The sequence below is a fragment of the Halichoeres trimaculatus genome, unplaced genomic scaffold (assembly GCF_033239565.1).
Source record: "Halichoeres trimaculatus isolate MK-OKI-2021-1 unplaced genomic scaffold, fHalTri1.1 fHalTri1_scaffold_10, whole genome shotgun sequence".
Lineage (NCBI taxonomy): Eukaryota > Metazoa > Chordata > Actinopteri > Labriformes > Labridae > Halichoeres > Halichoeres trimaculatus.
Genome location: NW_027437187.1, coordinates 32785042 through 32809193, shown reverse-complemented (window position 1 = coordinate 32809193; position 24152 = coordinate 32785042). Strand labels below are relative to the sequence as shown.

The window sequence follows — 24152 nt, the reverse complement described above, 5'->3', positions numbered from 1 at the left end:
TAAAATCTTACCAACACCCATTCCTACTTTGGTCTCAGAGTTGGACTGTAACTTCTTATTGATCACATTTAAACAGTTTTCCTCTCTTCAGCACCTGATGCTGCTCCTCCAGTCTGCACGGCCTGCCGCTCGGGGGCAGCGCTGCGGTTTCTCTACTTCAGTATCACTGCGCTGTCAGTGGAGCGAGGCAGGTTCAACAGAGCAGAAACTGACTTTATGCACATGTGACAACCCAAGTTCTCTTACTCAACTATTTCATCCTCAAGGCTGAACAAATCAAATGCTGTTTTACATGTTGGTGATGCTACAAATCAAGGTCACAATGAGGATAAAGTTAACAAAGAAGAGAAAGTCTGCTTGGAGTGCTGCAGCCCTCTCAAAGTAAGTAAAGAAGCAGGAAAAGTACTCTAAGGTCAATGCAAACTCATCTGATTCAGCTCTGTTAAGTCAGACTGTAACTGTGTGGGATGAGCTCTGCAGCAGGAGGTCGAAGGATGCAGCTCCCATAACTATAATCAGTGATTCCTCCTGTTAAGGCAGAGTTATTTGTGATTATTAAGGGGTGGACGTCCTTGTATGGGATCAGTGAAAAGGACAAATGAGCTCCTGCAGTTGTTTCTGCCTGCTTTCTCCTGTCCTCTGTCTCTTTATCCCCCCGCACAGAGCGCTCTGCAGCGATTACCAATGTTTAAAGACGAAAAAAGGACACAGACCTCAGGGTGCTGAGACATGAAGGACAATCCAAAATGAGAGGTAAATGCTTTTATAGCTGTGACTCAAAGAGCTATTGGAGACAATTGTGTATCATTTGGAGAAAGCGGCCTGTTTTTTTCTGCAGGGAGTCGATTTAAAGATGCTTATCTGATAAAGGCGTACATTTAGGAGAATTATTTCAACCAGACACTTCATTTCCCCCTGTAGCTACAGAGAGGAGATGACACAGGAAGGATACAGTTCATAATGTTAAAGCGTGAGAAAAGCAGTGTGGAAATATCTCACCTCTAACCACCACCTCTGACTTAGCAATTTTTTAGCAAATGGTTATTGTATGTAGAATAAATTTCTGCCAGTGGGGTAAACATTTGAGCAAATGAGAGCATGAACTCTGAGCTTAAAGAGACAGAAGGGGTCATACAAAGCTTGACATCACGTTAAATGCATCTGCAATAAATGAAAAAGGCAGGTGAAAAGCTAAAGAGGAACATCAGGCGCTTTATTCCCTTTGTTATCCATCCTGAAACAATGAATTCAGGGTTCAACGTGCTCAACAAAGCCCTGAAATAAAGCCGACCAAGAGAAACCGGAGCGACAGCAGTGTGAATGAACCCGTGTGTGTTTGGTGTTGGGTGTAATTCAATGCGACTTTGTGACCAATGCAATGCAATTTATGTCCTAAACACTTGAATCAAGATGGATGTGCCTCTCTGATACACACACAAGCACACATGGTTACACACTTGTTTCACAGCAAACTGGTTTCTTAAGAGACCTGGAGCGTTGCTACATGAGTGCAAAGTGGACCGTACATGTGTGAATCTTTTCCTTAAAAGTATAGAATGATTGATTTTTGGGATCTAAATGATAAATTCGTCGTTAGGTGGATGGATGGATACTTCATTGATCCTGAGGGGAATTGAAGGAGTAGGAGTTTTTAAATTACTTTAACTGTCTGACTATATTACAGTGATGGACCTTTTTGCTGATGTATGACGCCTTCCTTTTAGTTCAATGGCTGTTTGGTTGACCACCTTCAAAGCTGCCATTCACTAAACCAACAACCAACCCATTTTGGCTTGGCCTGGTGAAAATGTTGGTCTAAAAGTAAAGTGGTTCAGTACAAGGGTTGCTGGAGTTTTCTGAAAAGGGAAGGTACAACTTTCCAAAAAGTTTTGGAGACTTTCACTAAACTGTTGTAAAAAACAAAACAAAACAAAAAACATGTTTTCTGCATCTGCTGGTTCAGGTCTGACTGACTCATACAGAGAGAAAAGTGCTCAAATGACAATACCATAAACACTTCACATCTCTCCTTCAGGTAAAGAGTTTTATGTAGTTTGGAGCAGTGAACTCTGACCTTTAGTTGCCGGGCAAACTCCATGTGATTGTCGTAGGCGAGGACGTTGGCGATAAGGCTTTCTTTCTCTGCAGAGAAGGAAGTCGGTCCCTCTGTGACATTCGGCTCCACTATCACCTTAAGCAGCTGGCGAGGACACTTCGTCCCATCCCACACCTGAATCAAACAAGAGCATGGCGTAAGAAGAGAAGCTGCCATGTTGGGTGAAAATCGATTTTTCTTATGTTTGTACATTTTTTTTCTTAAAAAAACTTAAATGTATATATATTTCATTATTCTCTGTACAAAGTTCATAATAATAATAATAATAATAATAAAAATAATAATAATAATGAAAAATAAATGAATACATAAATAGATAAAAACAGACCTGACTAAAGTGGAAGTCACCACATCAGCTCAAAATCACAAAATTGGATGATGTATGTAAAAATGTGTCAAAATTAGAATCAGAGTCAGGATCGCCTTAATTCATCAAGTATTTCAAGAATACAAGGAATTTGATTCTGGTGAGCCACACTTGCTTTGTACAATAATCGTAAATGCACACTTAATATTTAAAAAAAAAAAGAAAAAAACAAGGGTTTGAGCAGTAAGACAAAAAAAAAAAAAAGTATTATTATTATTATTATTATTATTATTTTTATTATCATCAATAATAATAATAATATTAATAAAAAAAATAATAATAATAATTATAATAATTATAATAATAATAATAACAATAATAATAATAATTATTATTATTATTAAAATAATAAAAATTATAATAACAATTATAATTATAAGTATTTTAATAATATTTTTTTATTAATATTAATATTATTATATTATATTATTATTTTCAATTTGTTTGTATTTCATAATAATTTAAAAATTATTAATCCCTTGTCCATCGTTATCATTATTACAACCAAAAAAATATTTCATTTTTTTTCAATACTTTAGCTTTTTTTATATATATATTTTCTAATATTTAGTGTATATTTACAATATTTGTACAAAGTGAGTGTGGTTAACCAGAGTCAAATTCCTTTCATTCTTGAAATACTTCACGAGTTAAGGCAATTCTGATTCTGATTCTGATTTTGACACAATTTTACATACATCATACAATTTTGTGATTTTGAGCTGATGTGGTGATTTCCACTTCACAGTCAGGGCTGTTTTTAATGCTTTGTGAGGGTCTGTAAGAATCCCTGTAATCCTGTCTTCGTTTTGGGCTTCGTCACTTTTATTTCAGCAATTTCTTCAGATTCTCTGAACCTTTTAATGATATTCTGAGGAATCTTATTCTGAAATTGTTGAACTATTTTCTCACAGAGTCTCTCACAGTGTAGTAAACCTCTTCCAGTCTTTACCTCAAAGACACTAAGCCCCCATGATGTACTTCTTTTTATGCTGAGCCTCATTAGTTGGGAGGTGTTCCTCCAGGTTTTGGGTAAAGGATTAAAGTGATTATCAAACCATCCAAGTCTGTCTTTGACAAGATTTTACAAAACGTCTCAACTTTTTGAGGGGGATTTGGTACTTTAATGATACTTTGTCCTGCTGTCTGGTCAAGTCTTTGTTAATTTAGTGCTAGATGTCATTTTTGCTTCTTGAAGTATGTTTGTTTGTTCGTGATTTAGTCTGTTTACTCTTTTCTTTGTTAGACATCTTGTATCCCAATCAGAGTATTTCAGCAAAAATGAGGTTGAATAAGAGGAAATTAATATGCATCTGCCTTTAAACTAACTTTTGAAGCTTAAAGTAGGGATAAGGGGTTGAAGTTTTTGTCTTCATTCTTAATAGAGCTGATAGAGCTGGTCTCCAAAGGTAAAAAACAAAAAAAACTTTGATAAAAAAAAAAGTTTTAATGTTTTTCTTCAGTTGTCAAAAGACCCTTCACAGTCAGATTTATTCACGTTTAAGCCGACTGCCTCACAGTAACATAGTCGAGAGCAAAGAATGCTTAAAAAAACCTTTGTTGACGTTGATCTCCAGTGCTTAAGGAGAGGCATTAAAATCTATTCTTGGTCTAATAGGCGTTTATGATCTGGAAACGATCCTCTCCTGGATGTGTGTGTGGTTGTGTAACAGCAGGCAGCAAGCTCAGAGCAGCTTTAGAAATCAGTGAGAGGGGACTGGCAGCAGACCAGCAGTCAGTGCCAAATCCTGCTCACATTTATCTCCTCTATCAGTCTCACTGGCAGCAAACCAGGCTCCACTTACAGCCTCGTTCCTGCTCTGAAAACCGAGGTGGCAGGTAAAACAGCTCAGGACCCTGATAAAAAAACACGAGACCTCCTCCCACTGAGGCCACCTGACTTCACTATGAGACAGAGGAGGAAAGAAGGGGGGCAGCTTCATCAAATATACTCACCCTAACAAGACAAGTCACATTAACACGGATAAGAAGAAATAAACAAAGGACTATGGGAAATAAACACAAGACGGTGAGGATGTAAGCTGACAGTAAACAGCCACGGGGGGAGCTTCCTTGTGACTGTGATGCTGCTCTGAGGAGTTTTCAGGTGTTTATTTGCGAGAAAAATCACAGACTAAAGGTTAACGTCTCCAAATGATCTGTGATGTTGACTCCCTCCAAATCAAATCCTGGAGGATTTGTAAATTGATCTAGGATTACTGCCTGTGAAGTCGTAACTTTTTTATGACAGAAATAAAAGAGCCTGAAACAAAACAGCAGCATCACATTGAGAGGAAACATCTCACTTCAATCATTAACAGGTTTGATGTTTCAGAGGAGGTCCCTGCAGAGAGACAGAGACGTACCTGAGAGGTAAACCAGGTGAGACTGGCAACCCATCGATCACAGATGGTGTTGTTTGCGGGATGGAAAAATAAACAGGATTGAAAAAGTTCCCTGAAGGCTTTCAGATACTTTACATTCACATCAATTTAACACAGCGGTAACAGGAAACGTTACACCAGCACGTATGCTCACTGTGTTGAAGGGTCTGTGAGGAAAACCTGTTTAAAGGCGTGCATTTGTTTTTCTATTTCACTCAACTTTTCTTTGTTTGAGGAAACTCTTCCCAGGCTGCAAAGTGACGATGTGACATATTTATTTTGAGTTGCATACAACTATTGCTTGAAAAGTGAAAACTATGAAACTGCTCCTCTCAGCCCGGTGCTCTGAGACATGTCTGTAACATCACTGAATCCTGGTTATGTCCTACCTGTGCTCATCTACCATCTACAACCTCACCAAGCAGAGCTAATGTTTGCTCTTCTTTAGCCCATGCTCTATCATTTTCCAATTTAGCTTTCTTCTGCTCTTCTGTCCTTTTTCTTTTACACAGTGGACAGAGTTTTCTTTCCACTGTTAAACTTTTCTGGCCAGCGTGGTGTCATTATAAGGACTTTCAGTCTATGTGCTGTAAATGGATTAGTTAGGTCGTCCATGGATACAGAGAAATTGTACTGATTCTGTCTTGCGTTTGCTTTTTGTTGATTTGAGGGTTAAAGTTTCCTAATTTTTCAGTCTTCTGGTGTTTCTTTGCGATTATTCTTTAAGTTTCTTGTCTTACATTTTCTGTGTTAATCTTAGGCCTTGTACAAACATAGCAAAAATGAATCACCCCCCCATTCATTTTAAAAATACTGTTTTCCACACGCTGCAAGCAAATCTGCTGATAAGTGCAGCTTGAGGCATGCCAAACCCATATTTGACAGTGTATGTTGCTAGGCGCTGCCCTGTTGGTTGTGGCTGCCTGTTGCAGCAGCTCTCCCTTATTTGTCTGTTTCTCATAATTTTTTCATCTTTTTTTTTTGTTGTCTTTGTATTTGGAGTGGATCATTACTTTGTTTGGTTCATTTGTTGGTCAATGACCCCGAACTGGTTATGTCTTCAGTGATATTTTTACTGTTTTTGCTCCTGTGTTTGTCTAGAGATCCTACACGTTATCATGGCCACATTGTTTATTTATGAGATCAGCTGTTAGCAGCCTGTAGCGTGTCAATGCTAACTGGTGCAAGGCCTGATGTTTCTCACAAGGTAAGGAGAAGGAGAGCTAAGAAGTGACGACATGGACCTGTCCTTTCATCCATCGTTATTGGGAACGCAAGATCTATCTCCAATAAGATGGACGAGCTAGCCGTGCTAACCCAGCAACAGAGGGAATACCAGAAGGCAGAGTAGCATCATGCTATTCACAGACATGGCTAACAGAGCAAACACCAGACACCAACACCACATTGGAAGAGCTTCACCTGCTGTGGGCAGACAGGATCCAGGAGACAGAGACTGAACAGACTGCTGAAGAAGCTCAGTCCTGGACCCTGTGGAGGTGGAGGCTGGCTGACTGGACAATGATGGACAAGCTATCAGCATCTATTTTCTTATGGACCTTTTAGCACTTTTTATACACCTTCTTACTTTGGTTTTCTTGATTGCTGCTCTGACTCCTCCTGAATTTCCCCTCAGGGATAAATCAAGTGTTTTCTATTCTATTCCGTCCTATATTTCAGACGTAAAACCTGTCTCAGCCAATCAGAATGAGCCCCCATCATTCAGCTGTGACATTTGAGAACAAAAACGCTGTTTACTGGTGTCAATATGAAACCATGAAACTGGAGTTTCCCAAAATCTTCACTTTGGCTGGAGTTTTCAGAAAACATGGTTTTTAGTGACATAAAGCTGTGGTTTCTTGTGGACGACAGGCGTAAATGCATAAAAATATATGCGGTTTCCCAGATACCCGGCTACTTGTGGGCATGGCCATAGTCTCTTTGTTTCTTGAGTTCTGTGTCAGTTCATTGTCTGTGTATCCTGCTGTGTGTTGTGCCTTCAAGTGAGTTTTTCTGTGTTTTTTGCTTTTGTGGAAGTTTTTTATTCAAACTTTGGATTTTGAGTTTAGTTAAAGACATTTCGTTACATACAATTTGGTCTACCTCTGGATTCCTGACATAAATAGCATTTAGAAATAACAGACTTTGGCGCGGATACACTTATCTTAAATTGTAGCTTATGAACAGGCTAACATGTAAAAGTGAAGCAGTTTCAAGATCGAACGTCCTTACCCTCAGCAGGTAGCAGCAGGTGTCGATGGGAGCTTTGGCCAGCAGCTGGCAGTCTAGGTCGAAGTAAGCATTAGGTTCAACAGCAGACAGAGGAGTTGTAGAAGCAGGAGGGATGAAACTTTGAGATGCAGCCCAGGATCGCAGCTCCTCCACCATTCGTCTGTCCTCCTGGTCAAAGTGTAAGGATTGGCTGGTGGCTCGAGGCTCTACGGGTTGGCCTACACCCCCATCAAATGTCAGCGCAGAGAAACCAAAGGTCTTGATCAGCTCGATGGAGTCCTTGTAGGACTGAGGCTGCAGAGAAACACAAAGCTTTAACAGACGTATCTTTAACTTCAAAGCTTCTAAATGGACCTGCCTGTAATCCAAACCTTGACTCCATGCAGGCGGACAATGTCTCCAACTTGAAAGACTTTGGGATGGTCCTCAAGGTTCTTGCAGAAGATCTTGCAAAGGATCTCCCTTTTGGATTGATCAGTAATCTTCAGTATGGAGCAGTAATCTGTGGAAAGAAACTTGCTGAAGTCACACAGAGAAAAAACAAGAAAAAGCAGCTCTATTCGACAGATTTTTGGCCTGTTAGATGTGAGGCACGGTGCTCCCATCACAGTATGATGACATGCATGTAAAAGTATGAAGAAGATTAAAACAGATTTTAAAATGAGTCAAAGTTTCAGAGTGTGTGTTTCTCCCATGTCTGAGTAGATGGATTTTTTTAATATCTTTGTTTACTTTGACGCCCGAAGGAGACGCAGAAAACGACAAAGTCCAGACATTTTCCGCTCTAGATGCTGATTTCTCTTTATTATCTGTCCCAAAACATACAGACTCATTAACACACACACACTCACACAGTTAATCATCCTTTTCTGCATGCCTGCAGGTCGTCTCACACTCATCAGCTTGGTTTTATTATCTTATCTCCATTTCCCTCTTTCTTTATAATTCTGACACTGTGCCCTTCTCCTCAGGTCTTATATTTTTTGTGCTTCATGATATCAGGTTCATCATGTTAACTGGGAAATGTGGTGAATTAAAGAGGAAGCATCCAAAGTTCAATGGGTTTGATTCACACTCTTTCACACTCAGGCCTCTGCACCATCAACACAAAACCTGAAATATATTCTTCCATCTTACTCCTCTCCACGCCTCTCTGACTGTGTTATGAGGATAATCAGAGACATTTTACACCTAAACAAACCTCAGCACTGATCCACCTTTTATCACTCCATGATGGAGTTTCTCTCCTCTACGGCTCGTCAGCTCGTTTCAGTCTCAGCTGAGATGATGTGGTTTAACTTTTTGGAAGCCTTTTAGCAACAACTATCCATCTTTCCTGTGATTTTAAACATGTTTCCTATAAAATTTCACACACAGCTACTGAGCAGCTTAGTGTCACTGTCCATGGTGCTGAAAGAGCTGAAGTCAGAACACTGCTACTTTGAAGCTCTACAGGATGAAGTTATTTCACTTGAACACACTGATCACACTCACATTGAGGCTGATGAGGGTTAAAAAGAAACATGATTCAAATACTTAAGTAACACTGGGGAACAATTTGAAAAAAAGAAATCAGTATAGTTTGATTTTTATGCTGATTGAAACTAAAACTGGATGCCGATTTCAAAATTGCCATCAGTTTTTTCAGGCATGTCAAGTTTTTTCTCCAGTTTTTTGCTCCATATTGACATGATAGCATCACTCAGTTGCTGCAGATTTGTCGGCTGAACATCCATGATGAGAATCTCCCGTTCCACCACTTCCCAAAGGTGCTCTGTTGGATTGAGATCTGGGGACTGTGGAGACCATTTGAGTACAGGAAACTCATTGTCATGTTGAAGAAAGCAGTCTGAGATGATTCCAGCTTTATGACATGGAGCGTTATCCTGCTGGAAGTAGCCATCAGAAGATGGGTACACTGTGCTCATAAAGGGATGGACATGGTCAGCAACAATACTCAGGTAGGCTGTGGACTTTAAACCATGCTCAGTTGGTACTAAGGGGCCCAAAGTGAGCCAAAGTGGATCCATGCTTTCATGTTGTTGACGCCAAATTCTGACCCTACCATCTGAATGTGGAGCAGAAATCCAGACTCATCAGACCAGGCAACGTTTCTCCAAACTTCTATTGTCCAGTTTTGGTGTTGCTGTGTGAATTGTAGCCTCAGTTTCCTGTTCTTAGCTGACAGGAGGGTCACCCGGTGTGGTCTTCTGCTGCTGTAGCCCATCTGCCTCAAGGTTGGACGTGTTGTGTGTTCAGAGATGCTCTTCTGCAGACCTCGGTTGTAACCAGTGGTTATTTGAGTTACTGTTGCCTTTCTATCAGCTCCGACCAGTCTGTCCATTCTCCTCTGACCTCTGGCATCAACAAGGCATTTTGTCCCACAGAACTGCTGCTCACTGGATATTTTCTCTTTTTGGGACCATTCTCTGTAAACCCTAGAGATGGTGGTGGGTTAAAATCCTGGTAAATCAGCAGTTTCTGAAATACCCAGACCAGCCCGTCTGGCACCAACAACCATGCCACGTTCAAAGTCCCTTAAATCACCTTTCTTCCCCATTCAGATGCTTGCTTTGAACTGCAGCAGATCGTCTTGACCATGTCTACATGCCTAAATGCATTGAGTTGCTGCCATGTGATTGGCTGATTAGAAATTTGCGTTGACAAGCAGTTGGACATCATTTCACAACACAGAATGCTTCATTTTCCAATATGTCTAGAACAGAGCAAATGTTTTTTCCTGTTTTACAAAATCTGGACAAGTCTCATACTGACCTGTGCCGCGGGACTTGTACGGCTGTTTGAGGAATGTCACCACTCCATAAACATTGACTGCAGGTCCTGCTTTCAGGTCGCCCAGTTTGACGTATGTGTATTTTGGAGTTTTGGGTAATCTGGAGACCTGAGGAGAAACAAAGCAGGAGGAACAGTTGAGATTTGCGTGTTAACATGTTTGCTGTCATGCTCTAGTATCGTGAGGTGAAGGTGTTTCATTAAGTATTTGTTTACAGGTTAACAGTTACTGATGTGTTAAACTCGAATGCCTGGTAATTTTCAAGTAAACTCCACAGTAACGGTGTGACCTCTTTCCAGACTGCACTGCATACAATTAAATAAGTAATCAGTTTGCAAACACATTTTCACAGCTGGAGCTTAATTGCATGGTGTTCTGCTCCGTTAGTTTGTGTTTGCATTTCCTTTAAAGATTAAGATGGGCTTAGTGTTGATGCTAAGACACCCCAGTGTGTTACATTCTAAACATAAACACGTAAATGAAAGAAGAGGCAGACACCACATATGACATGGTATGTAGTGGAACAGTACATCAGTTTGTTTGAGCTATGTATTTCTAGACTCCATAAATATGAAACAGGAGTGACATCTGGGACAAAGGACGCTCCAAAGAAGAGTGTTGAAGCAGCAAAGGAAATTTTAGTAACTTCGAACTTAAGTTTCAGTTTTTGACCTCACAATAAAAGATTAATTTAGTGTTTATGCTGATTGAGCTGTCAACATACAAGAGAAAAGTGCATGTGTTTGTCTCTTTTAAGTCACAGTTGCCGGTCCCCAGCCTGGATAAAAAAGGAGGGTTGATGTTTTGAACTTTAAAAAATAAAAACAAGAATCAAGAAAAGAAAGTCCATTTGTAGTTCCAGACATATTTAGCATCCATGACTTTTACTTTGACTTCTGGGACAGCCAATAGTGACTTGAGATAGACCAATATGGATTTTTTTGGGATCGATACCGATACTAATTACTAGTAGGCAAGGAGGCTGATAACCGATATTTGAAGCCCATGTTAATTTGCAGTCAAAGGGAAAATATTGGCGTAAAAAAATTTGAACAATACAAGCTCCAACACTTAACTGCATTCAAATGCCTTAAAGCATATGTTAATTAAACAGCTCAGGCTTAGCAGCATTTTTTATAAAATCAAATCAAAACTTAAAAAAATAAATATCTAAAGTTTTCCAAAATTTCAATATAACTGCAATAAAACTGGACAGAATTGAGTTTGTGCTGCTTTTTACAGCCATGTAATGCAGTTGAAATAATTTTCCTGTTTGATTTTACATGACTGATTTTAAATGTTTTGATCATCTAGGGCTTCCATAGTGTAGACAGGGAGAAATTCTGTGCAGAGAAGCATCAGAGCCAAAACAAAACAGTTTTGAATTGATTTCATATCAGCCGTTGGATAAAAAAAAACGCAGATGCCGATATGCACCAAAATGCCAAATATTGGCCCCCATAATCGGCCTGGCTGATAATCAGTCTATCACTAATAGTGACCCCCCTTAATGAGGTGTTGGCATGCTTAATCCGAACAGCAACCTCCAAAAATATGAGACGATGCTGAATTGTTAAAATCTGCTGTTTCTGGAGTGTCCCCTTAAAGCGGGCTCTGGGAGTAACGGAAGTCACGTAAACACCAAGCCAAAAAAAGACATTTTCACTGCAGAAATAAATAGTATTTGCAGCCTGATACAAAAAAACGTCTTCCATCTGAATCACTAATTTCACTGTCAGCACACACTGTACAGGTGGTGATTTTTTTTTCACACTAGGCAGTTTGGAGGACACTAAAATCAGAGGCATAGCTCAGCTAATTGACAGGCAGGCACCACATAGCCGTTAATAGGGTGATGTATCGTAGGATCAGGGTTTTTTGTCAATTTTAAATCTGTTTTTTTTTTTTGTTCAAAAAAAATTTTTTTTCGTTGTTTTTTTTTTCTTTGTTTTCAAATTTAAGTCCTTCATTTAGTCTTTATTTATAAGCTGAGTTTGAAAAAAAAAGTCCAGATGTCAGATCCCTTAAATAAATCTTAAAAAACTGACTAACATGCAATGTAGATTTTTGGGGAAAGTATGGCTCCTGATATAGTCTGCAGACATCATCATCGTTATCATCTCCAACTTTTTCACTTGGCCTGGTGTTAAAAAAGCAAACTAAAAATTGCAAAATTTGGAAATATCAAAGAATAGCAATTTTAATCAATTTGGCACCCCATAAATTGTAAAAGAATCAAATTGGGAGAAAAACATCTCATCCCAGCCCTAGCTGTTGGTGTAGAAGGTTGCCCCACTTCCTATATGGCTGCACTAGCCGATTAGCTTCAAAAATCTGTGTCAGAAATGGATGGGTGACTAAGGCTACGTCCATTTATTTATACAGTCTACAGTTAAATCTAGCAATGTCTCGCCCAGTTTTACCGATGTATCAAATTGTAAACTGTTTCAATCATTCCTGTGTTACATATGTGTACATGACATAACAACAACAATGTACACCGAACCAAAATGAAAACAAAACCATGGCAAGATCTAAACAGTGGATTCTGTGAGCCATTCCATTCCTACACATCATTTATTTCATGTTGCCATGGTCAAACTTTGTTGCCATTGCACAAAGCCCTCTCTTTGTAGTTCAGGAGTGTTAAATGACTGGAGCAATCTTGAGTGTTTCTCATCATCCTTTTCTTTTGAACTTTTTCTTTGGATGCTAACTTTAAAGTTATCTCAGAGGACATGCTGCTGCAGTCACACTTCTGCAAAACCTTTTACCTACACATCAAAAGTCTGAAGTGTTGCTCTCAGTAGGTGATGTGAAGTCTCATGTCACATTCATCACATCTGTTACACATTCCAACGAACACGCCAACATGCTGTGTGTGAACACGGAGCCTGTAGTGTGTGTGTCTCATCACCTCTGCGTCAAATCTGCAGTACGGTGACAGCAAAGTGAGGACAGAACTGATGCTTCAAACAAAAAAAAGAGCAGATAAAGGTGTTTTGTGAGATTTAAAGCTCTTCTAATCTTGGCATTTAACTAAGTAAATGTCAGTTCTGATAAATGTTCAAAGCTTAGGTAACAACCGATCAGAGCCAAATGATGGTTTCCAGCCTTTTCGGCCTCTTTCATCATTTTCTCAGTAGGTTTGATAATTAGAATAATAAAGATCTGAAAAAAGAGCATCTGCTCTTTAAAGTCAAACCTGAGAGAAACAGTGAAATGGTATTTTTAGCAGCTTTTATTCCACAGAGAGGACCTAAGTCAGAGTCAGAACAAGTTTCCCTTAGAGTTTCTAAACTTTGAGCTGTTTTTTATGGCATGCACCACTGATTTCTACAACTGCCTGAACCAGGTTTTACAGTAATATCCAACATTATGATCCTCCTCAGAAAACAATGAGTCCAACACGACTGAGATCCAGCAGAGGAGACTCCATGACAACCAGCAGCAGAACTAAACTTCCCAAAAGCTAAAAGATCTCCATGATAAACTCCAGAAGCCTTAACATCGAACCGGGCTTCTGATTCTGACCTGAGCAGAGAGAGCAGCGCTCCTCTTGGCGGCCGGCTGGGTTCGGGGGTCGGGGGGAGTCGGCAGGCGGCAGACCTGGAGGATGCAGACACAGGAGGAGAAGGTTCAGTAAAAAGTCACAAAGATGACATGCAGAGACTAGAGCTGCTGGAGGGACACCAGTAAACGACAAAAGGGATGAATTAATATCTTTAAAATGTCAAACGTCTCAAAAAATAGCTGTGAAATACAAAAAAATGAACCAGAACAGACTCAAACACTTTACTTTCTTCCTTTTTGACTTCTTGTATTGAGATCCTGATTGACATTTTGACTTAAAACAAAAACTGACAACAACCAAAACTTTAATTAAGGTTGCATATGACATATGGCAGGCGTAGCGCTGGTGCCTCACAGCAAGAAATTTCCTGGCTCAGTTATGGATCATTAAAAGTCTTTGTCATTAACAAGCCTTGTTTGCATGCATACTGTGATAAAACAAGACTGAAAGAATCTCTCTGCTGCTGAGGAATATTCTCAACAGATCAGACATACTCAGAAAATGGAAACCGTCAGAGGCGGGACGAGCCATTTTGTGCAGAAAGAGAGAAAAGCTGTAGGTCATGGTTTTCGGTTTGATTCGCTGAACACTGTTGTGGTTTTTAACACCCCAGATTACCGCATACCCTAATAATTCACAATTGAGATTATTTTTCATCAATTATGTCATGTAGAGTCATGAAAAACCTGAAAGACTGAAGCTGTTTCAAATTTAAAACATCATTAAAGCTGAGTGAAACCATAGACTGATAAAGTCTAAAATGAAGTGAGATCTCCACAAAAACTGCTCCCCCTGGTGGCTGGCATCAGTATAGGTAAAAAAATCAAGCTCTCCAGTCATTCTAGATGGGCTATGGTCAAACTTAAAAAGGTTAATACACCTCATAGAAATGTTTCTTACATCTGATTGTTGTGAAGATTTGAAGATATTATTTTGCTGCCTTGTGTTCACTTTCTGAAAAGTTTCATTTTCATTAGTTATATGAGGTTAAAAACAAGGCTTGACGTCATGTTTAACGATGATTGACAGCTGCTGTTCTTGTGTATTTTTTTCGGGGAATGGGAAATATGTTGGGAGGTAGAGTCTCAAAAGAAAGATTAGACTCTCGAAAGAAAAAAAATATATATATTATTTTTGTCACCTGGCTCCACTCAGGTTCAAAACTGGCTTCAAAATCGTACAATGCTAAATGGAGGAACCATGCTGTCCACTCTATAAACAGTCAATGAGTGAAACATTGCTAGTTTCAACATGCCAACTCCTCAGTAAAGAAAGTCTCTATTGGCTGTCCCAGAAGTCACTAAAAGCCACTTAATGACGCTGCTGTCTAATTTGCATAATAATCCATTTGCATATAATAATTATGGACTCTGTAGAAGGGATGGGTACCTTTCACATTTGAAACGATACAGTACCTGGCAATCGGTACCGGGACTCAACAGTACCAATTTTCCATACTTTTTTGTGTTTATGTAGTAAAAATATCAATTACTTTAATAATAATATATATATAATTTTTCAATTCAACATATTTATTCTTCAATATACAACCCTAAAATGCTATGTTAAAAGGAAATATTATCAAGTGTTTTTGTCCCTTTTTCAACAGAAAATGTATTTTTAGGCTAAATATGAGCCAAATTTACTTAACCAGACCAGAAAAATGTCTTGTTTCAAGTTATTTAAGCACAAAAATAAGGTCTGAATTGTCTGTAACAAGTAAAAAAAAATTATCTATTCACTGGAACAAGAGAAAAGTTACTTGTATTAAGACATTATTCCAGTTTCAAGCGAATTTTCAAGAAAATGTATCTTGTTCCATTGGCAGTTTTTTTTTTAACTTGATACAAGCGATTCAGACCTCATTTTTGTCTTTAAATAACTTAAAACAAGACATTTTTTTAATAATAATAATAAATTGGACTGGACTAATTTGGACTGGTCAGGTGAATGTGGCTCATATCGAGTGTAAGACGACAATTTTTACTTGAAATAAGACAAAAACACTTGATAAGATTTCAGGGTTTTTTTTGCAGTGCAGCATGGAGAATTGCCTTCTCTTTCACTCCCTCACAGACACAATGATGCATTTAAGTACCTTGACATGGTACCTTTTATTTTACATGAATCGGTACCTGGTACTTTTGACAGAATTTGGTGGGTACCTATAAATGTACCTAATTCGGTAACCATCCCTATGAAGGAGATAGAAATAACATGGGAGAGACAGAGAGCCGGTAAAACACACCATCATAAATATGTTTAGAACTACAAATAAACTTTCTTCTGTCCATTCTTGTTTTTTATGTCTAATTATCATATCTTATATTATCTTATTATTATATCTTTAAAAAAACTCACCAGTTGGGTCTGAAAAGTCATTAAATGTAGCAACTAAGTCTCTAAGTTGGCAACACTCAGTCGTGGTTTTATCCTCCACTTTCTTACTGCCGTCATCAGAGCTCACACTGAATCTAAGGTGCTCCATGACAGCAGAACGCCACAACACCACAGGTACATCCTCTAACTCTGTCTTCTCCGCTCATCATGTACACTCCCCTACAGTGTCCTGCTGTACTCTTTTGCCTCAAGTTGTGCATGCATATCATCAGAGCTACATACTAGCTTCAAACTAAGTAGTAAGATGAAAAAAAAAGAAAAAGTGAGGTCTGTATCTGTTTGTGAACACGCTCTTAGTTTAGGAGAATAAAACAAAATTTTTATCCATTTGACACAATAAAAATAAACAACACATGGATGACTACAGTGTTAAAGCCTATGAGACCCTGTCGGAGAGACTTAAGACATTCATACAGAAGATTAAAGTCCTCACATAAACGCAGGCGTCGTCTCCTGACAGCAGCAGGTTACACGGGTGCAGCTTGTCCTTATTAACAGTTGGAGATTTGCCCACAGTGAATCCAGAAACCACCAGCACATCCTGTAGAAAATAAAAGATCATCAACAACAAGCAGAGAAATCAGGGATTAAAACTGCGAGAGCAGAGAGGGATAAATTTACATCTTGGTTCCCAGAGGGAGGACAGATTGAAGCAGCAGATGTTGCGTCCTGGGAGACGTTAAGTAAGACGTCACAACAAGCCGTCGATGATAAGCTGGTGTGAAAAGTGGAGATTGTCTTTTGTTTGGCGTGTCAAGTGCCCCCGAGACGGATTCAAAGCCTCCACTCAGGGCTGACAAAAGGACAGCAGATAGTCTGAATAATCATGTTAGAGAGACACGCAGCCTGACAACAACTCTGTGATCTACAGCTGAGCACGCCGGCTCAGGCTGCTGTGACTTCCCGCGCTTTGAGATACATCAAGACACGGCTGAAGGGAAACCAAAAAACAAAGTGAGATGCTTGTGACAGCAGGATTATCCCTGATGTGTTAGCTGTCCCTGTCCAGGTCAGAAGCAGAACCAACAGTCTGTAAACAAACTCCCAGCTGCCTCCGTGTGCAGATGTGACGGCGTCAGAGTGGACGGGGCGTGAGCTGGCCCAGAGCTGCAGCTACGATGATTCAGAGTCAATCAGTTTGTGAAGTTCAAGGAGCTGCGGGAGGTAAAGTGTCACACCAGAGTAGGAATCTTTCAAGCAAGTTGTATGCCTGAAGATGTTATGACAGCTTGGGGTTTGTTCACATTGGGAACACAATTTTTGTTGAGTTAGGTCTGACAGCTGTCTTTGACTTATTTTTGGTTTCTCCATCACATCAAGTTTTTAAATTATAGGATCCATGTTTTCTTAAAAATATGAAAAATACTTTACTTAACAGATATGTGCTTGTTTTATAAAAATCTCCAAACATTGACAAACAATGAAATATGGAGGAAACGGGCATGACTGTAATGTTTATTAAGCACTATTATGTTTTTATAAAGGATGTGGCTACTGGAGGAGCTACAGGAGCAGACATGATCTTAAACAAAGGAAATATAAACCTATGTAAATAAAACACTGAGATGGAATAGTTACAAGCTTTGCCCATGGTTACACGGCCAAGAGAAAAGCAGCACAAATCCTCTTAATTCCTGCTACGTTAGCTTCCTGTTTGCAGATATTGATACTGACCTATCGGGAGCTGCACACACCTCTCACCGCACTGCCTCAATTGTGACTGCACAAATAAGTTGCCACGTAGCTGTAGATGAGTCCATTCGTAAACAGCTAGCAAGTCTTGGGTACCTTCCTTTCACATTTGAAAGGAAACAGTAACGATCCCCAGTACCTGGCAATAAGTATCGGTACTCAATAGTACCCATTTTCGGTACTTTTGTCTGCGTTTATGTAGAAATACATAATAATTTGTTCACTAATAAAATCACAAAATTTTCCAATAAAATATTTATTCTTCCATATAGAACCTTGCAATGCTGTGTTCATGTCCAGCATGGAAAATTGCCTACGCTTCCACTTCCTCACAATAACAAGGATGTGTTTGGTACCTGAACATGGTACCGTTTGATTTTACTTGAATCTGTACTCTACAGCTCTACAGTTTCATTTAGCAGTCCAAACCGAAGTACAACACAAGCAAAAATTTAGACAGAAGGAAAACCTAGTTAGTGCAACAAGTTATTCGGCTGCAGATGCTGCCATTAAGTGCAGGATTTCTTTTTTAAAATAATGTAGAATAATCTAGCCAACAAACCACAATTCATTGCTGCAACAATATACTTCAACCTTCAACAACAGTCAGTAATTAGTGCTGAAAATTCACTAAGGGCTGAGTCTGAGACCTTCTGACTCATTCTACCCCTGAGGACAAAGAGGAGAAGGCTCAGATGAAGGGTCTAAGTGTTACCTGAGTTTTCAGACATCTCTTAAAGTAGAAAGGGACTCTATGGATCGTATAGAGTTAGGTAATTCATTCCACCTTTTAGGAACAACAGAGGAGAAGAGTCTGGCTAGTGATTTGGAGCCGTGCTGGGCTGGGAGCACCAGGGGTCTTTCACAAGCAGAGCGTAGTGGGTTAGAAGGAGTGTAGACCTGGATGAGGGACCCCAGGTAGGTAGGTCCTGTTCTTGTCAATGTTTTTTAAGCCTAAAGAAGAGCTTTGAATTTGATTGGAGCTGCCGCTGGAAGCCAGTGAAGAGAGATTAACAGTGGTTGATGTGCTGTTTTGGGCTGGTTAAAGACCAGACGTACTGCTGCCATCTTATCTGCAGAGGTCTGAATTAGTGCTGCACAATTTGGGGAAAAGGTGCGATTGGAGATTAGGTGGACAATATTGCGATTGTGCTTGCAATTTAATAAAAAAAAGTTGTGTCATGAGTCTACAGACTTGCTTGGTTATCATGGAGAAAAATCAAGAAAAAAGCAGAGATGGATTACTGAGGATTTCAATTGTGTAATAATTATCAAAATATCCAAATTTACTGTATGCAAACAACAATGTACAGCACAACAGTACTGTTTTGTTTGTATTCAAAATAGCACATTTATGCCACTTTTGCTTTGCATGTTTTGAAAATTACATCTTTTTGCTGTGTCATTCAACTGGTAACCAAAATAACACCAATAATAGAGGTAGAGTTTCTTTTTGCCTTGAGCGCCTCACTTACTTCTTTGTGCTCCATCTTGTCTGATTAAACTGCCGCACCAGGGGAGCAGGTAGTCACATGACCAGTTGAAACAGTGACTGATTAGTCATCTCACGCTCGCTCTCTTACTCAGTCACACACACACACACACACAGACACACACATCGCTCACACAAACACGCTCATTCTTTTTTTTTACACTTTTTTGAAATAATTGAACAATCGCACCTCTTTTGGGATTACGTAATTGCATGTGCTGAAACTGCGATTGCGATAATCCTGCAGCACTAGTCTAAATATACACGCAAGAAGGCCTGCTAGGAAAGAACCACAGTAGTTGATGTGTGACATCACAAGGGCCTGTACCAGAAGCTGCGTGGCCTGTTGTGTGTCAATGAAATTCGGTTGGTACCTTGGTACCTCTTAAAGTGCCTAATTTGGTACCTGTCTCTAGTCTTACTACAGTTAATCAGTGGAATTTTGCTTATCTGGAGGGTAAGCTGTGGAGAAAAAAATGGACGTGCTAGAAAGAAAACTGACTGCAATTTTGGAATCAGCATGCCACTTTTACTTTCAATCAGCAAAAGAAATGTAGCTCAACAGATTTTTTTTTCAAATTGTTTCCCAGTGTTATTTATGAATAGAAGGCTCAGAAACCTGCTGTTACAACCTCTGCTTTAGCTCAGCTGATGATGAAGATGTGCCGCTTGCTCATCAACACTTCAGATAAACTGCTCAGCTCATTACCTCCTTTTGTCAAATCCAGATAAAACACTTTCCAATGACATGAGATCCAAGTTTTTTCATGAGGAGATTCTTCTGCATCTTATCAGTAGTACATGAATATTTATCATACTTAAAAACATCTTTAAATTTGTTTTTACTAAACCCTCTCAGGCTCAAAGGAACCAGCACTGAGAAGCTCATATCTGTGAACTCTTCTGTTTGACAAGGACACTGTGAACTGACATCGAAGGGTGATAAATATGAAAAATATTATGACACACATTTATTATTCCAAGTTTCTCTGCCAGTAAAGTGTCTGTGCCTTGTGTGTGAGGAGAAACAAAGTGGTGAAAGGCAGTTTGTTGCACCAGAAACATCTGAGACAAAATCAAAACAAATTCTTCTTCACGATCAAAGACAGGGACTAAAAGCAGAAAAACAGGCTTATTTTAGGGAAAATAAATACTAAAATAAAATGTTTTTCTGTAGCTGTTATCCCAGAGGGACATTATGTGTTAGAAAATGGAACTATCATCATCTTTATTACAATGTGTCACCGTTATCATCATATCGTTCCTCACTAAGGAATATTAAAGCGCAGTTAGATAAATCACAGATCAAATATAAAACACAGTCTGTCTGTGATGAATATGTGTTTTAAATTAAGCCCTGAATGAACACCAGCCAGCTTTAAATGCTTACAGTACAACAGTTATAAAACAAACAAACAAACAAATGAACAAAAAACATGAAGAGAAACAGAAAATAACTCAAACTGTGATTTAGATTCAGTCAACAGACGGGGCGTCTCTGAATCATCACCATCTCTGTCCTCACTTCATCACATTGGGACATCTCCACATGCTAAATATGGATTCACATGATCCTCTGTCTGTTTTCTCAGCAGCTCTTACCAACATGTTTATTAACGGTGAAAGTAACATATGAATTTTCTATTTGTGAACGATTTCTTTTAATGATTTCTAGGGATGTAATGATGCATCCTGAGAAAGTTAAAAACAGATACAAATGTGTGACAATCCAAATCGGCTGAGAAAAAAAAAAATCACAGTGATGCTCTATTTAAACAGCAGTGAGCTGTTTTTCCTTAAAAACATGTAAATTCTAACTAGGAGCACATGCAAACCTGAGATTGTTTATTTGAAGAGATTTTGTTTGTTTCTATTATTTATTAAGCTATTTTGATGTGAGATGTATTTAAAAGTCCTTTATTATTATTTTTTGCTAATCAAACTAATATATAATTCCAAATGCATTTTTAGGAAAAGGACATTCTTTGTTTTGCACAGTTTACCTTACCTTAGAGTTTTAACTTCTTTTAAACTTGTTAAAATAAGAGAAAATATATTTTGTAGTTTTTTTTACATTTTAATGTACGTGTGTTAGTCTGTGTGTGTGTGTGTGTGTGTGTGTGTGTGTGTGTGTGTGTGTGTTTTAGATTTTGCATTCATTGTATAGTTTGTGTTTTGCAGTTAAAGAAATAATACAAGAATTATTTTCAGTCATATCTTGTCTGCAAGCTCATTCTGTTAATAAAAAGAAAAGTGAGAAAATTGCATCGTTAATCGAGTATTGGAAATCATATCGAATAGTGAGTTGAGTATTTCGTTACGTCCTTAGTGGTTTTACAGACTGATGAAATCAAACCCCACCTGTCCCTTAGGTGTGTCTTGATACCAGATGATAAGCGGTCAGCTTTCTGCAGTGAGTGCAGAGTAGGGATTGGACCGAATTAGGTACTTTTATAGGTACTGACCGAATTATGTCAAAAGTTCCGGGTACCAATTCATGTAAAACCAAAAAGTACCATGTTTTGGTACCTAAGTGAATTCTTGTGACTGTGAGGGAGTGAAAGAGTAGGTGATTTTCCATGCTGGGCATGAACACAGCATTGCAAGGTTATATACTGAAGAACAATGATGTTAAATACATTTCTTTTTACACTCTATTAATGAACTAATTGATATCTTTTACCATAGCAACACAAAAAAGTACCAAAAATTGGTACCGTTGAGTACCGGTACCGATTACCAGGTACCAGGTATTGGTAACATACTGTTTCAAATGTGAAAAGTACCCATCCCTAGCGCAGTGAACTCTGTTTTCCATTAGGGGCGATGTGGCGAAAATATGTCAGGACTTTTTTTATGGCAGGATCAGAATCTAGATTATCAGGATTGTTTTTCATACTCAGTTTATTTTAGAATGAAAACAATGATTTGGACTCAAACTTTTCTTTCCTACATATTGAGCAAATTTTCAGCACTACTTTTTGTCTTTTCTGCACCATTTTATGATTTTGATCTAGTCTTGTGTGCTTTTATGTGTTCTCAGAACTCACATTTTCATGTCATAATAAATCCATTCATTTAAAGACGTCAGATGTGAGAGTTGTTGAGTTTCTGCAATGTACAGAGCTTTAGCTTTATGCACTGTACCACTGTCGTTTTGTGAGAAGTTACAAGATATACTTTGGTTTTGTTTGTTTTTATGATTGTGCCATCAGTGAAAGTGTAAACCTACCCCTTGGTTGACAGTCTGGTTGAAGTCTTTGGCCAGCGTTCCCATTAGAACGATGTTGATAGAGGAGCTCTGAGACGAGGTGTCTGGCTGAGAGTCCTCTTCTGTGAAACAGAAAGTGAAAGAAATGTGACTTTTTTTTCTCATTCTGGGGTGAAGTAAAGAAGCAGAATTAACATTCAGGTCAAGATGTTGAGGTGTTCAGCAGATTTGTTTCTGAAAGATGAAGTAAACATTGGGACAAAAATGAAACTGAATCAGTGATTGATGAATTAGTTGTTCAAGAAATATTGGAACTGATTTTTTACATCTATCCTCTTACTGTTAGGCTGTGTCCAGTGTGTCAATGAGCCAATTATCCTCAGATTATGAGACCAACTTTCAGCTAAATAAACATAAGCTTGAGGATTGTTTTCTGGATTTGAAATTTCTGAGGAGTGAGACATCTTTCCATTTTTTTTTTTAGCTTTGCCGAGAATGAGACGTGACACAGCAACTGTGAAACAGGTATTAAAAAAAAAAAATAACGACACCATCAAATTCAACACCCTCATCTTGTTAAACTTCTACGCTCAATGTTTTTGTTTTTTCTTTATTTCTTGCACAGTTTAAAACATAAGCAAATAAAAATTCCCACTGACATGAATGAAAGTCAAAATTGCAAAATTTTTACAGCAGAAGGTTTTTCTGCAAGAGGACGAGCAACAAAGTTTCCAAATGCTCTGAAGGATTGTTTCTGTGCTGTCTTATATTTGTGACATAAATTATGAATCCAGCACTAAACCTCACAATGCAGCAGCAGGTTAAATACTGCATCCGAGCTTAAAGACTGTTTAAAAACCAACAATACAGGAGCCACGACCCCGCTGATCCTGCAGCTGGACACACAGCCAAGGGTTTCCAAGTGTAAAAGGAAGCATGTCCCCGCCACAATAAGAGCTTCTGCTCTGTGTGGCTTTTTAATCAGGCTGCTCAGAGATAAGAAGGCCACAGACGAGGCTACAATGAGACACACAGGCCTCCTTCTGCAATCCAGACCAGCTAAAGAGCTTACCACACACACACACAGTCCAGATGGATCCACACACACACACACACAAAGACAGAAACACCAAAAAGTCAGCTCTGCAGTGCTGCTGAGCTTTTTTTAGCCTCTGTTCGATCGAAGTGTGATTTTAAAGCAAATTAACTCCTGGTTAGTGAGAATGAGATGATGTTTTTATCTAACAAGCTCGAAATAACGCTGCTGTTCAACGAAACTTCAAAGTAGTTTTCATGTAAAAGAGACCAAAGGGTGATATTGTCTTCAGAGCCAGTGACATTTAATTCATTTTTGCTTAAATTGAGAGAAAAAAAGATCTCTACTAGCCATCACAGTACAACTAAGCAGTGACTATTTGTAGAGTTTTCCTTCCACAGTGATGAATCATTTTCACAACAGCTTTCCTTTTTCCACACCAAGCCGTGCCCTGCCTAACCTCTTCACATTTCTCTCTCCTTGTCTTCTAACAATAATCATCAGAAATGTGGTTTTTAAAGATGTGCAAATAAAACGGTTGCTGTTTTGAAATGTTTCACTTGATACACAACAGCAAATCCCAATCCAAATAACTATTTAGCATTATTTTAGGATAGAATAGAGAAGAATAGAAGATATTGGTGGGAGCTGGCACGGAGGGGGGTCGCTCCTGGATTCTAGAGTTTACTGTTAATCCTCTCCGAGGTGTCATGGACCTAACTTACGGATACCAGTAGCAGTAGGTGCCCTACTTGATAACCCAAGTGATGTGCTGGCTCTTGGTGCCCATCCAGCTTCAGGTTTTGGGAACTTGAGGCACCTGGTAGTAGGTCATTTATCAGTATAGACCAAGG

The 24152-nt window shown here is 38.9% G+C and overlaps 1 protein-coding gene across 1 annotated transcript in view; it reads right to left on the bottom strand.

Moving 5' to 3' along the window:
- pot1 (protection of telomeres 1 homolog) overlaps window positions 1-24152 on the bottom strand; it is a 75084-nt gene that overhangs the window by 32730 nt on the left and 18202 nt on the right. Inside the window, exons 4-10 of the mRNA XM_074678125.1 lie at window positions 22284-22384; window positions 16301-16408; window positions 13428-13502; window positions 9875-10001; window positions 7471-7601; window positions 7100-7393; window positions 2075-2230 (exon numbers count right to left, since the gene is read on the bottom strand). Of these exons, the coding sequence (XP_074534226.1) occupies window positions 2075-2230; window positions 7100-7393; window positions 7471-7601; window positions 9875-10001; window positions 13428-13502; window positions 16301-16408; window positions 22284-22384 (992 nt within the window). The remainder of the gene's footprint in view (window positions 1-2074; window positions 2231-7099; window positions 7394-7470; window positions 7602-9874; window positions 10002-13427; window positions 13503-16300; window positions 16409-22283; window positions 22385-24152) is intronic.